Consider the following 12,251-nt stretch of genomic DNA (forward strand, 5'->3'; position numbering starts at 1 on the left):
GCAATCTTATCCAAATGAATTCAAATCTTATTTTCCCACATGGGAAATACATTTGTAACGGATATACACTCAGAGACAACTCATTGACAGTTGGTGGAAGAATATTTCTGACCAACAAGTACAATGTGACAGTCAGAGACCATTAGAAGAATGATCTCCTGGAGCATCTCAAAGACAAAATCACATGGGCTGTTTTGTTTCTCTCACAACGGCTAGTTCCTCACTCACAACGTATATGTGTGATGTCCAAGCAACAAAGGAGCATCTCCATCTATAAATAGCACGTTGGTTTAATTGGAAGAGCAAGAACTTGAAGCACACAAAGCAATCTAATACATTCCATATCAAGCAATCAAGCTCTCCTTTTCACTCTTACTCTAAAGCTCTTTAGAAATCTAGGATCATATATTTGTAGAGTACTTTGAGTGTATCAATTTGTAAGCTTCACATCCGGTTAGGTGTATAAGCTTAGATCCAAAAGAAACCATTGAAAAATCATTAGGATTCTCTCAAGTCAATTGGGTATAATTGATTGAGGTAGATCAGCTGGTTATAGCTGGATATTTTGTGATCTTGGTTTAGATCATAAAGGGTCTTTGATCTGGGCTTAGATCAAAGGGAAGTTTTCTGTAATCTTGGTCTAGATTATAGTGGATAATCTCACGCAAGTGGGGACTGGAGTAGCCCATACTATTAAGGGGTGAACCAGGATAAATTCATTGTGTTATTCTCTCTTCCCTTACTCCTTTTTATTTGTGCAAGCACTAACTCATTTTACTGCACTTATATTCCAGGAGAACGTTCTCCAGTTAGTCTAACCGTTTACTGTCATAGTGTGTGTTGTGCTTAAATTGTTTTGCAGTTAAAATTTTAAAGGGTCACAATTCAAACCCCCCTTTCTTGTGACAAACATTGTTACTTCAGTACTGAACACTGCGTTTTCACTTCCAAATAACAAAATGTTCATTGCCACCTTACTAAGTTAACAGTTATATATGTCGGCGCTTTAGTAAAGGGGGTTAGAAGGATAATGTTGCAATAAATTAAGAAACTTAATGGACTTATTTGTTACTTAATAACTTAAAGGCTTTAATGCAGTTTTGATCCCCTATTTTGAAAATCATGAACTTTTGATCCCCTATTTTAAAAGTCAGCTTTTTGATCCCCCTATTTTAGTTTTTTATGAGTTTTAGTCTCCAAACTCATTTTGATCAATTTTTGATGATGTGTCAAGCTAATTAATGACATGGCAGTGTCCATGTTGGACAAACATATATTATATTTTAAAAAATTAAATCAAATATGACATGGCAGTGTCCATGTCATTATTTTTTAAAATTTAAATCAAATATTATATTTTAAAACAATAAAATAATTCCAATAAAAATCATGAACCCAAGTACCCAAATATGAAAAACGCAGCAACGCATAAAGTTTATCTTCCTCTCAATCGTGTCCTTCATATTGCTCCTCCTCTCTCTCAGTCTCCTTCTTCTTCGATTTTCATCATTCATCGTCTCTCTGTCGCAACAATCTTTCTCCAACATCTCCCTCTCAATCGTTTCTCTCCCTCTTAATCATGTTTACTTCAAACTGTATAATCAGCTCCATGTTATTTTGATTTCTATTTTCAAAATAATAATATGTTTATCCTTTCACAGTTAAAGGGCAAAAAAGGTTGTAACAATTTTGATATAGTTGATGAAGAACTAACTATTCGAGGGAAAAAAGTGATATTGTCTTTGTTGGAAAAAATTGAAAGTTGAAGAAGGTTTCAAATTTGGCAAACAAAAAGGAGAATGACTTTGAAGATGAAGTTTTAATGCAGTTGGTGGCAAACAAGGGATCCATGAAGTTGTCATGGTTTTTGAGAATTTTCTTGTTGGTGGCAACAATTATGTTGAAATAGGCGGTTTAATTAAGTTATAAGATATCTTGTAATGGATTAAGTTAGGTGGTAACAAATTATTCAAACTCTGCTTTAAGGTTGGTTCCATGATTTGGGAATAAGTTTCTGATTTTTTTTATTTCCGCGTTTTTCTTTTTCGTTATCTTCGTTTTACTAATTTCTAATTATTGTTAACTATTTATTTAATTATTTTATTGTTTTAATATTTGATTAAAGAAAAAAATAATGACATGGAATATGTTTGTCCAACATGGACACTGTCACGTCACTAATTAGCTTGACACATCATCAAAAAATTGACCAAAATGAGTTGGGGGACTAAAACTAATAAAAAACTAAAATATGAGGATCAAAAAGTTGGCTTTAAAATAAGAGATCAAAAGTTCAAGATTTTTAAAATAGGGGTACCAAAACCGCATTAAAACCAGACTTATTTATTATTTAAAAAACTTAAAGAACAAACACGAAACCTAAAATTTCGAATGCATTTGGCATTTTCTTTAACTTGTGAGTTTGTTAATTTCTTATATTATAATTAGTTTCATAATTGCTTATAAATATTTTACTCTTTTAAAGTTTTATGCAAAATTTACACCTTTATCTTCCACATTGTTTTTTATTTTTTACTACGATGAAGATTAGTACCTTTATATATCTTCAACAACATATATAATATGCTGATGTATATATATAGCATCAAAGAATATTCTAATTTTCATTTCTGTTTGTTGTTCTAATTATATGATAATATGTCAATTTATTTATCATAAATAGATTTTTTTTAACAGAATTAGAGGTATTACTATGAATACAAATTCTACAACTGTTTTTCGGTGTAGCGGTTATAGAAACGGTTAATTTTAGATATAGAAAAAAGAAATCATAGAATCTGTTCGATTCAGGAGAAATTTTCTCTTTCTTTAAATCTAACGATCCTACATCTATTACACACCATACACTAAGAGATATGAATTTGTTAATGAAAGGGTAATGTTGGAAAAATTAAATGTAAATTAAGATTTTCATAATAATAACAATAACAACAATGACGTAAAAGCAAATAACCCATGTTTTTATCGAGTTGGTTCCATAAATCCAACGGCTATTTTTCGTTGCACTTGGTTTATGAATCCGTTGGCTTTAAATAAAATGCTGTATTTGAGCTTTTTGTTATTAAATTCCACCTCATCCCTATAATTTCTTTTTATTAAGTCTCCATTTGCTTTCCTTATAATTTGTATCCATCTTTTAAAGAATATCTGGTCTTGTTGAATAACATCACAAAGCATCTTCAATCTCATGGCTTCGGTATGATCTTCTCCATCTCCATCTTTTTTAATTATCATACAATGCATGTTTCTAATCAATTCTCAATCATTTGATGTTTTTATATCATTCCTTAATCCTAATTATTTTCAATCTTATGCAATCCATATTAAATTATTCTTTTCTCCCTTCTCTAGGAAAAAGGAAAATGTTTTATGTCACAATATTCATGAACATTATATCATTGATATAGATCTTATGATTTGTTTCCCAAGAAATCAACCTAGCCATTTCCCATTTCCTTGTGATCAAATTTTACATTAAATATATAGTATTATTTTAATTATTTGGTTTTGCTTAATGGCAAAATTAATGTTATATGCTTGCAATTAATTGAAATTCGAGATCTTTTCAATTAATAATTTTTTTTTGGCATAATAAAATATGTATTTGCAGTATTCTGAACAAGATGGAAAACCTTTACCGAAGTTTGGAGAATGGGATGTAAACGATCCGGCCTCAGCCGAAGGTTTCACTGTTATATTCAACAAGGCTAGAGATGAAAAGAAAATTGCCTCTGCGTCTGGACGATTTCCTTCACAGCGAAGATATGACTCTCGCCGTGTCAAGGATAATAAAAAACTAAACTCGTCCTCAAAGGTACATACATACTCATTAATTCCTAAACTATTTCCAATTAATTTATATACTAATCACACAATTTGTATGGTTGATGTTAATAAACAATTTAATAAATTGTGAAGCTGTGTGATTTATTTACAATTAATTTTTCGTTCATGTGTAATTATCTTGATTGTCTTTAATTTTGTGTGCAGAAAAAGTGGTTTTGCTTTAGCGCTTAGCAAAGATAAAAGGATGCATATCATGTATTTTCTTAAACAGATGGAAGAACAGAAAATGGAAAAAATAGTCCAGCTTGCTCAAATCATTGATTGGTGTAGCTTCTAGGTGTTGATTTCATGCATCAAAGCTACTTAATTATAAATTCAACATCCAAAGATTTAATGTAAATATATATACATTTTTTGCTATATATTGCTTGAGAAAGCATGGCATTTTTTTTATTTTTTTGTTCTTTTTATAAATTTGCTCATGATATGTACTATATAATCTAATGTATTAGGAAACCAATTACTATGATATGTTCGTTGAAAGTTGAAATATTCATGATGGTTTGATTGATTGATTGATTAATCTCAAGGTCTTCACATTACTCCAATGAAATATTCTCTCATCATTTTAATAAGTTTGATGGTTTATATATATCTAATTTATACAACATTGCATTATAAAGTTTTGTGAAATACCAACGAATAAATTTGTTTAAATGGAAAGAGATTTGAATATTCTAAGTGGTTATACATTTGATCTTTGATTTTTGGGTTATTTGGTTGTTCGGCGGGTTCGCACATTCACGACAAACTCTCACGTCAACATTGAAGCTTGGATTTATAGTTTAGAATATTCACAATCACAACAAATATACATTGAGATGCGATTTTATAATTGTTGTGGTTTTGAAATGCCGATTCAAACACACGCTTAATCATTATAATGCAAAACTCTAAATTTGATATGATAAATTAATAAAGGTGATTTTTTTTTTGTTGAGTAAAAATAATGGTATTATTTTAAGGAAGGACCTCAATCAACTATGAAAACATTTATTTATTTTAATACTATGAAAGCCTTTATTTTAATGTAATAAAGGTGCAATAAAGATAAAGAGAAATGATATTTGACATCAATTTTTCCATGTCAAATACCATTTAATTTAATTTTTGTATATTTTTAAAATATACATAAGTTTTTATTGTAAAAAAAAATATATACATAAGTTTTAAAAGATAAAAAAATAAGAAAACGATAAGCATAAACACATACAATATCTATATATATATTTTGATATTTAAATAACAAAGCTAAAAAGGAAAAGTAGAAAAAATTTGGCGGATAAAATCAAGACAAAAATTATAAATTTAGAAAATATAAAAAAGGTTGCTACTTCTCGCTTAATTGCTTTATAAATTTTTTCCTTAGGGTCTTTAGACCCTCTTGTTTACAAAAAAAAAAAAAAAAAAGTCAAAGAAAAAATAAAGAATTATAGATTAAGATTACAAAAAACACATACAAAAAATATACCAGTGTTAAAATGTCTTACTATCTAATCTATATTATTGACCGGATACATTATTTTTTCAACAAACAGATAAAATATTTTTTGCTTATAATTGTGCCCGAAGGGAGTATAAGTCATTATAGTACCAATACTATAGTGTGACATAATTAGTAGATCTTAATTACTTCAAAAAATTAATCTCTACAATTACTCGCAGATGATATTTGTTTTATCAATAAAAAAAAATCATTATAGTAATAATAAATTAATAATACAGTAATTGTTAGGCAAATCAAAGTGTGAAACAAACAACTAATCATTAATAATAATCAGTTTAGTAGTGATTAACGATGGATCATGATTCTATTCTCCGTAGCTATGATTGAAAGAGCATTGAAACCGGTTAGACTTAATATCAGAATTGACCCCGAACCAGATTAAATCGGACAAACAAAAAAAAGTGTGAAACAAACAAACAGTAGAATTTTGTTGACTAGGAAAACAAAGAAACAAACAAGGAAGAACAAAACAACAACATTGTGACTTGTCAGCTTAGATTCAATGCAACCTGAACTGAAACTCTCTGAACAACACTGAAACTTCTGTACCTCAGCAGATGAAAACTGAATGGCCAAGATGAAGTGTGCTGTCGAAGGTGGCTGTCCCACAGACTATGTAGCTGTTACTGTTTCCATCGTCTCCTTCATTATGTAAGTTTCTTTCTTTCTAATGGGTCACTGTTACTCTGCCAAATTTTCACTCCAATTCCTGTTTGATAATATGTCTCAATGAACTTTGAGTTTTCAATCTGATTAACAAGTTCTTATCTTGCATATATTTTCTTTACCCTTTCCATTTGCAAATTTGTTTTCCACCATTTTAATTTTCTTATTCTTTCATGATTTATGTGATTCCATTTTAGTTTGGTCTTTAGCTTAATTAAGCGCTTATGAATAAGCTGTTTCTGTAATTAACAAAAGGGGACCAAATTAAACTCTATAAAAATAAGTTACTAATACTATGGCTCTGTTTGGGAAAGCCAATAAGCTAGCTTATATAAGCTAAAAGCTCTGTTTGGTAACGGCTTTTAAAAACGAGCTTATAGCTTATTTTTCAAATGATATTTCAAGTAGCTTATGAGCTTATAGCTTATCATATTTTCTTCCAATTTTACCCCTGTCATCTTACTTGAAAAAATTAAATATTAATTAAACATATCTTTTTTATGTCCTTTCATACTTATAAGCTAGTTCAACTGCTAATTTTATCAAACACTACAAATTCATCAACTAGCTTATTTGCTACAAGCTAAAAGCTAGTTTATAAGCTAACCGCTATAAGTTCATCCGCTATAAGTTAATTTATCAGTTATCCGCTATTTTTTACCAAACAGAGCCTATAATATAATACAAAAATGTTTCATGGACACCCACTTTTTCGTATAAACATGACACATGGTTAATCGTGTGTAAAAATGTAGTTAATTCACTGTTAATTTAGATCAAGTTGAAAATTGTGGTTAATTTATGTAATTGAATTAAACACAATTTGGGTCGTGAATTGAAATTTAACTATCTACTCAACTGAATCAACCACATTTTTGCGCATGATTAATCAAGTGTTGCACGGGTGTGCGAAAAAGGGGTGCCCATGTATCATTACTGCTATAATAAGCTGTCAAGACAAGCTTGCAAAAATATGTTGAAAGCTGATTATGAACATAATATAACCTATTTTTGTAAGCTCTTCAGAACAATTATGCAAGGGCATATGTTATAATATAAGTTCAATTAGCTCTTCTAAATGCTGCTTTATCTTATTGTTAAAGCTTTGTTTGTTTCAAAATATATATAAATTAGACTTTTTATGTATTTGCTATTGGTAATGGCTGGCTTCTATCTTTCAGGCTACTCGTATGGTCAACATTTCCCTTCATAGTTCACAAGGTTCCTCGTACTAAAGGCAGTGGTTTTTGGATACCTGTAATTCAAGTTGTTGCCAGCTTCAACCTTCTTCTATCAATTATGGTAGAAAGAAAACCAATATTAGATGTTCAGTCATTACTCATTACAGTATATATGTTCAATTACTCAGATCCCCTTGTATGTTTTCACGCTTACTATTTCGATATTTTTGTATGCAGATGTCAAACAATTTCTTGAAATTTGAAAAGAGGCATTGGTGGTATTCGTGCTACTTGTGGGCAGGTTACCTTGCCATCTTTTCTGACTTGTTTATACTTTGTAGTCGAGTATATTAATATGTGTTGCTGTATTAGCATAACCATACTTATTGTTTATTTCCAGTTTGGGTTGAAGGTCCACTAGGGTTTGGTTTGCTGTTGAGCTGCCGCATAACGCAAGCATTTCAGTTATATTTTATCTTTGTCAAGTAAGTGACAACATGATATTGAATTGTTAGGCTCTATAGCTTCCGGTTTCTGCTTTAGGAGGCACTTTGCTCAGTTCATACAAAATTTATGATGGGAATAAACCATTTCACAGCCTTAAAATTTCTACCCAACCCCGTTTTCGCAGTGTGAAATTTTTATTTTTATTTTCATTTTGTATCTTTTTATTTTTACTCACGCCATTGTTTATAAGGTACCTAATTAAATGAGCTACCGTTCATATGTCAATTGTGTGCTGAATTAATTTCTTTGCTGATATTTCAGGAGGCGTTTACCACTAATCAGATCATTTTTTTTAATTCCACTTATTCTATTTCCCTGGATTGTTGGTGCTGCTGGTAAGAATCTAAATTAATTTGAAGTTACTTATTGCTGTTGTTTGTGTTGTATAAACTTTGCTGCTGGGAGAAGAGGTAGTAGACTAGCAGTAGTGGCTATAAATTCATCCTAGTGCTTTAATGTTTTTTCGCCTGTAAAGCTGCATCTTTTTTATGTAATTTATTGTGTTCTTTTTAAAAAAATTGTCGGACAATGTCTACTTCAGTTGAAGGAGTTATTCATTTCAAAATCATTCTGTTGTACGTACTTAGTATTCTCAACATCTTGTATTATTTCAAGAATTGGTGACCAGAATCACCCCTTTGCCTAGCATTTCTCTTTTGCTTTGCTAAGTTGGTATTTTTCCTGTATTTATTTCTAATAAATTTCTTAATTCATGCTTTAGTTATCCATATAAAGAAGCCTCTTAATAATCGCTGCCACATGTCGGCTCAGTGGACCATACCAGTTGCCATCCTTCATTCGTTGTATGTTGCCACTTTGGTTGGGGTAACTGCTGCTGTTCATCATATAGAGTTCAGGTTTGATGAACTCAGAGACCTCTGGCGGGGAATACTTGTATCATCTATATCCATCGGTACACTTTTTCCTATATTCTACAAGATACTCCATTATATCTTTATTAAAGCCTGTAGCTTAAGCTTTCTACTGATCAGTGCTCTAAGGAAAATATCAGTGTTCTTAAATTCACAATTTAGTCGAAACGAGTAACACTCATATATGCTAAAAAACAGAAGCAGAAATCAATGTTAGCTCTTCAATGCAATATTTTCAAATGTTTATATCTCGGTATGCTTTCGGAACTGCTTTGCATAAGCCTTATGTTAAATACAGGATGATTTACTTTCTGAAAAGTGAAAACAGATTTTATGACTACACTATGCAGTCCCTTTGACTAGCAACAAATTTTTTATTTTATTTAACAATGGCTTGATGGCTTAAAGATAACTGATGTTCATCTTGTAAAGTCTAGCCGAATACCTAAATCTACTAATTTTTTTTCCAAACTAGTGTTATAAAAGATGAGGTTGAGGAAGGAAAATATGTGTTCAAATTACTGTAATTATGTTAATATGATAAGAATCATGTATTGAATGCTATTACACAAGAATCATGGTTAGTCTTAAATATTTATACTAATATTAGGGAAACAGATCATGATATATAAGGATATATGAAAACTAATCCCAAGAGATAACCATAAGAAATTACTTCAAGATACTGCAAGATATTTTTCATATATTCTAACAAATATTTTCTGAATATCTTAGTTTGGTGGCTTCAATAATTTAACCTTTGCTCACTTATTCTGTCAGTTGTATGGATTACTGCTTACATACTTAATGAAATTCATGACAATATCCGGTGGCTTGAAGTTGTCTCCAGATTTCTTCTTTTAGTTTTGGTATGTTTTCCAACTGCTTATTTTGCATAACAATGGATTAGGATTACTGCTTATTTTTCATATATTCTTGTATTTACGTCATCTTATTTTGTCTTTATTAAAGGCTAGCATACTCGTTCTGGCTTTCTTTTCAATATCAAGTTCACAACCACTGCTCTCGCAAATCAGCTTGCGGAGAAGAGAATCCAGAGAATTTCGCACAATGGGCCAGGCTTTGGGAATACCTGATAGTGGGGTATTAACACAACGTGAACAGAATTCGAGGATAGATCCTAATGAACCATTGGATAAGCTTCTTTTGAACAAGAAATTCAGGCAATCTTTTATGGCATTTGCTGATAGGTAAAATTTCCTTTTGTTTCATATGCTGGAATCGTGGTTTCTCTTATTTAAAAAAAATGATTTATTTAGGAGAAATAATAAAGGTGCAATGGGTAGCCTTTTCAATGCACTAAATAAAATAGATGTTACCTTCGGATAAAAGAGTCTCGGTTGAGATAAACGAATCTTTTGTAATCTTGTCCTGCTCCCTCAGGGTCTATAAAGTTTGTAATTAAACAGTAATATATTATTGTTTTAATATATTTACAGTTGCTTGGCTGGGGAGAGTGTGCACTTCTTTGATGAGGTGCATGAGCTAAGTAAAATATCGGAAAATGACTGCGTGAGAAGAATCTATATGGCACGGCATATTATTGAGAAGTACATAGCTGCAGGTTGGTACTTTTTGTTACAGATAGCTTCCTTTATTCATCCTTTGCCTTGTTTTCCTCCATGACATCTGCTTTTACCATTGCCAAAATTGTGAAACCGGATTTGTCTAAATCTTTTTATTAACACAGCTATTTCATTTTAGACACAGTTGCATGTCTTGCCGATGGTGTTTTCCGCGAATGAGTTCAGTCTCAAGAGCTTTCACTTAATAGAAAAAAATAATAACCACATGCTTTCAAGTTTTCCTTCAAAATGCATGGTGCTGGTGTTTTAATATTTGCTAGAATGTAATTTTACAGGTGCAGCTATGGAGATAAACATCTCTCACAGAAGCAAACAGGAAATTTTGTCAACTTCCGACCTCGCCCGCGCCGATCTCTTTCATAATGCACTTAACGAGATCGTGCAGCTGATGAAAACGGTGAGTTTCTTAGATTCAAAACAATTTGACGAGACTCTCTTGATTAAAATTAGCCTGGAGGGCTGTATAATATTCGTCTAACTTACATATATTCCATCCACTTTCCCAGAACTTGGCAAAAGATTATTGGTCATCGATGTTCTTCCTGAAGTTCCAAGAGGAATGTGACATGAGATGTAATGGTTATGAGCTTGAGCAAATGACAGGGTGGAACTATTCTCCAAGGTTGAGTTCGGTGCATGGTACAGATGATCCTTTTCACCAAGATCATCTTTTGAAGAACTCGGAATGTGACAATGATACTGACTCGTGACTTGGTAGCGCTTATCGACCTGCCAAACCGGATTTACCTTTATAGAAAATCACTGATATAGTACTTTTTCCTATATATATTGTTAGTGTCTACAAGTGAGGTGTATGTAGGAAGGAAAAAAAAAGCAATTCGATTTTTGTTTTTATTTTTTGTTACGATTTGTATAGTTAGGTTAGGATCATCCGATCATGTACATGTTACCCTTGTTGCTGACACTGATAGTCTGATACTGGTTTGAACCCTAAACACATCTTTGGTCTACCATTTTAAGCATACAAAAGACATCTTGTTGTACTCTCGTTGAATGCAGCGAACTAATAATAACGTCCTTGGTATTACCGAGTTTAATTTTTATGCATGGCGGTGTAAATGTTTTTTACACATGCATTCAATCACAATACAATATAGATATTAGTATTGAAACAAACACCAATAATGTTTTGTGACAGTATATTGTAAGCTTACAATGTTATTGTTCTGTTAACTTTTTTTTTTTTTTTTGAGAAATATTGTTCTGTTAACTTTGTTAGGATTAACTTGTGTTTGTTGTTGGTTAGTTTGGTTGTTTCTAATTTTTTATTTTTGAATGGCAAAGATAACGCGGAAAGAAAACGCCGAAAGAAGAACGCCGAAAGAAGAAAAAACTCCAAAAATGGCAAAGTATCGTGTCCGATACATACTCGATACCGATACTCGTCCGATACACGTATCGGAAAAGTATCGTCAATTAATATTATTTTTTAAAATAAAATATAACCAATACTTGTCGGATACTTCTCTAATACGCATATCGATCGAAAAAGTATCGGGCAATTAATGCTCTTTGATGATGGAAATGTAGGAGATGAGACTGATACAATTCGTATTTTCTCTTCTCCTAAGTATTGAATGTTAGAGTATGATGTTACCAACTATGTCTTTATTAGTTTTTCTCCTTGTCATGACTTGAACTATGGACCTCAAACTTCTTAACCCTAAGCTCAACTAGCTTAACCAGTTGAGCTACCCGTCCCACCCCTTTTTGGGTAGTACTTAACTTAATATATGTAATTGTCATGTGTTTTCTTATTTTGAGTTATCATTATCGATTTTAGTTATGTTTATATATTGTCCATTTATATATATTTAATTTTAAATTTAATTTTTAAATAACGTATCCCGGACGTATCGTATCGAGAATTTTTAAAAAAAAAATTGTGTCACCGTATCAGTGTCGTATCGTATCGGTATCGTGTCACGTATCAGAGCTTCATAGTAAGGAAGTGTACTAGAAATACACTACTCCCAAAAAACTGCAAACCGAAAAGCACTACTACTAAAATACAAAAAAACAC

The 12,251-nt window shown here is 31.4% G+C and overlaps 2 protein-coding genes across 2 annotated transcripts; both read left to right on the forward strand.

Moving 5' to 3' along the window:
- The first annotated feature begins 3,106 nt into the window (after positions 1-3,106).
- LOC123909438 (protein NOI4-like) lies at positions 3,107-4,420 on the forward strand. The gene is made up of 3 exons (XM_045960279.1): positions 3,107-3,217; positions 3,632-3,835; positions 4,012-4,420. The coding sequence occupies exons 1-3, from the start codon at positions 3,209-3,211 to the stop codon at positions 4,036-4,038; spliced, it is 240 nt and encodes a 79-aa protein (XP_045816235.1). The 5' UTR covers positions 3,107-3,208; the 3' UTR covers positions 4,039-4,420.
- A 1,364-nt stretch (positions 4,421-5,784) lies between these two features.
- Positions 5,785-11,269, forward strand: LOC123908109 (regulator of G-protein signaling 1). The gene is made up of 11 exons (XM_045958641.1): positions 5,785-6,025; positions 7,222-7,342; positions 7,459-7,522; positions 7,622-7,706; positions 7,990-8,063; positions 8,450-8,641; positions 9,381-9,469; positions 9,573-9,811; positions 10,061-10,185; positions 10,483-10,604; positions 10,714-11,269. The coding sequence occupies exons 1-11, from the start codon at positions 5,943-5,945 to the stop codon at positions 10,915-10,917; spliced, it is 1,398 nt and encodes a 465-aa protein (XP_045814597.1). The 5' UTR covers positions 5,785-5,942; the 3' UTR covers positions 10,918-11,269.
- The last annotated feature ends 982 nt before the right edge of the window (positions 11,270-12,251 follow it).

Source organism: Trifolium pratense, linkage group LG2, assembly GCF_020283565.1.
Source record: "Trifolium pratense cultivar HEN17-A07 linkage group LG2, ARS_RC_1.1, whole genome shotgun sequence".
NCBI classification, from domain to species: Eukaryota; Viridiplantae; Streptophyta; class Magnoliopsida; order Fabales; family Fabaceae; genus Trifolium; species Trifolium pratense.

What these genes read in the sequence shown, in the direction of transcription:
- LOC123908109 (XM_045958641.1), top strand. Translation starts at nt 5,943, where the DNA reads ATGGCCAAGATGAAGTGTGCTGTCGAAGGTGGCTGTCCCACAGACTAT. An exon ending in ACCTTCTTCTATCAATTATG is followed by an intron (nt 7,343 to 7,458) that starts GTAGAAAGAAAA and finishes TTTTGTATGCAG; the next exon opens with ATGTCAAACAATTTCTTGAA. An exon ending in TGAGAAGTACATAGCTGCAG is followed by an intron (nt 10,186 to 10,482) that starts GTTGGTACTTTT and finishes GTAATTTTACAG; the next exon opens with GTGCAGCTATGGAGATAAAC.
- LOC123909438 (XM_045960279.1), top strand. An exon ending in AACTAAACTCGTCCTCAAAG is followed by an intron (nt 3,836 to 4,011) that starts GTACATACATAC and finishes TTTTGTGTGCAG; the next exon opens with AAAAAGTGGTTTTGCTTTAG.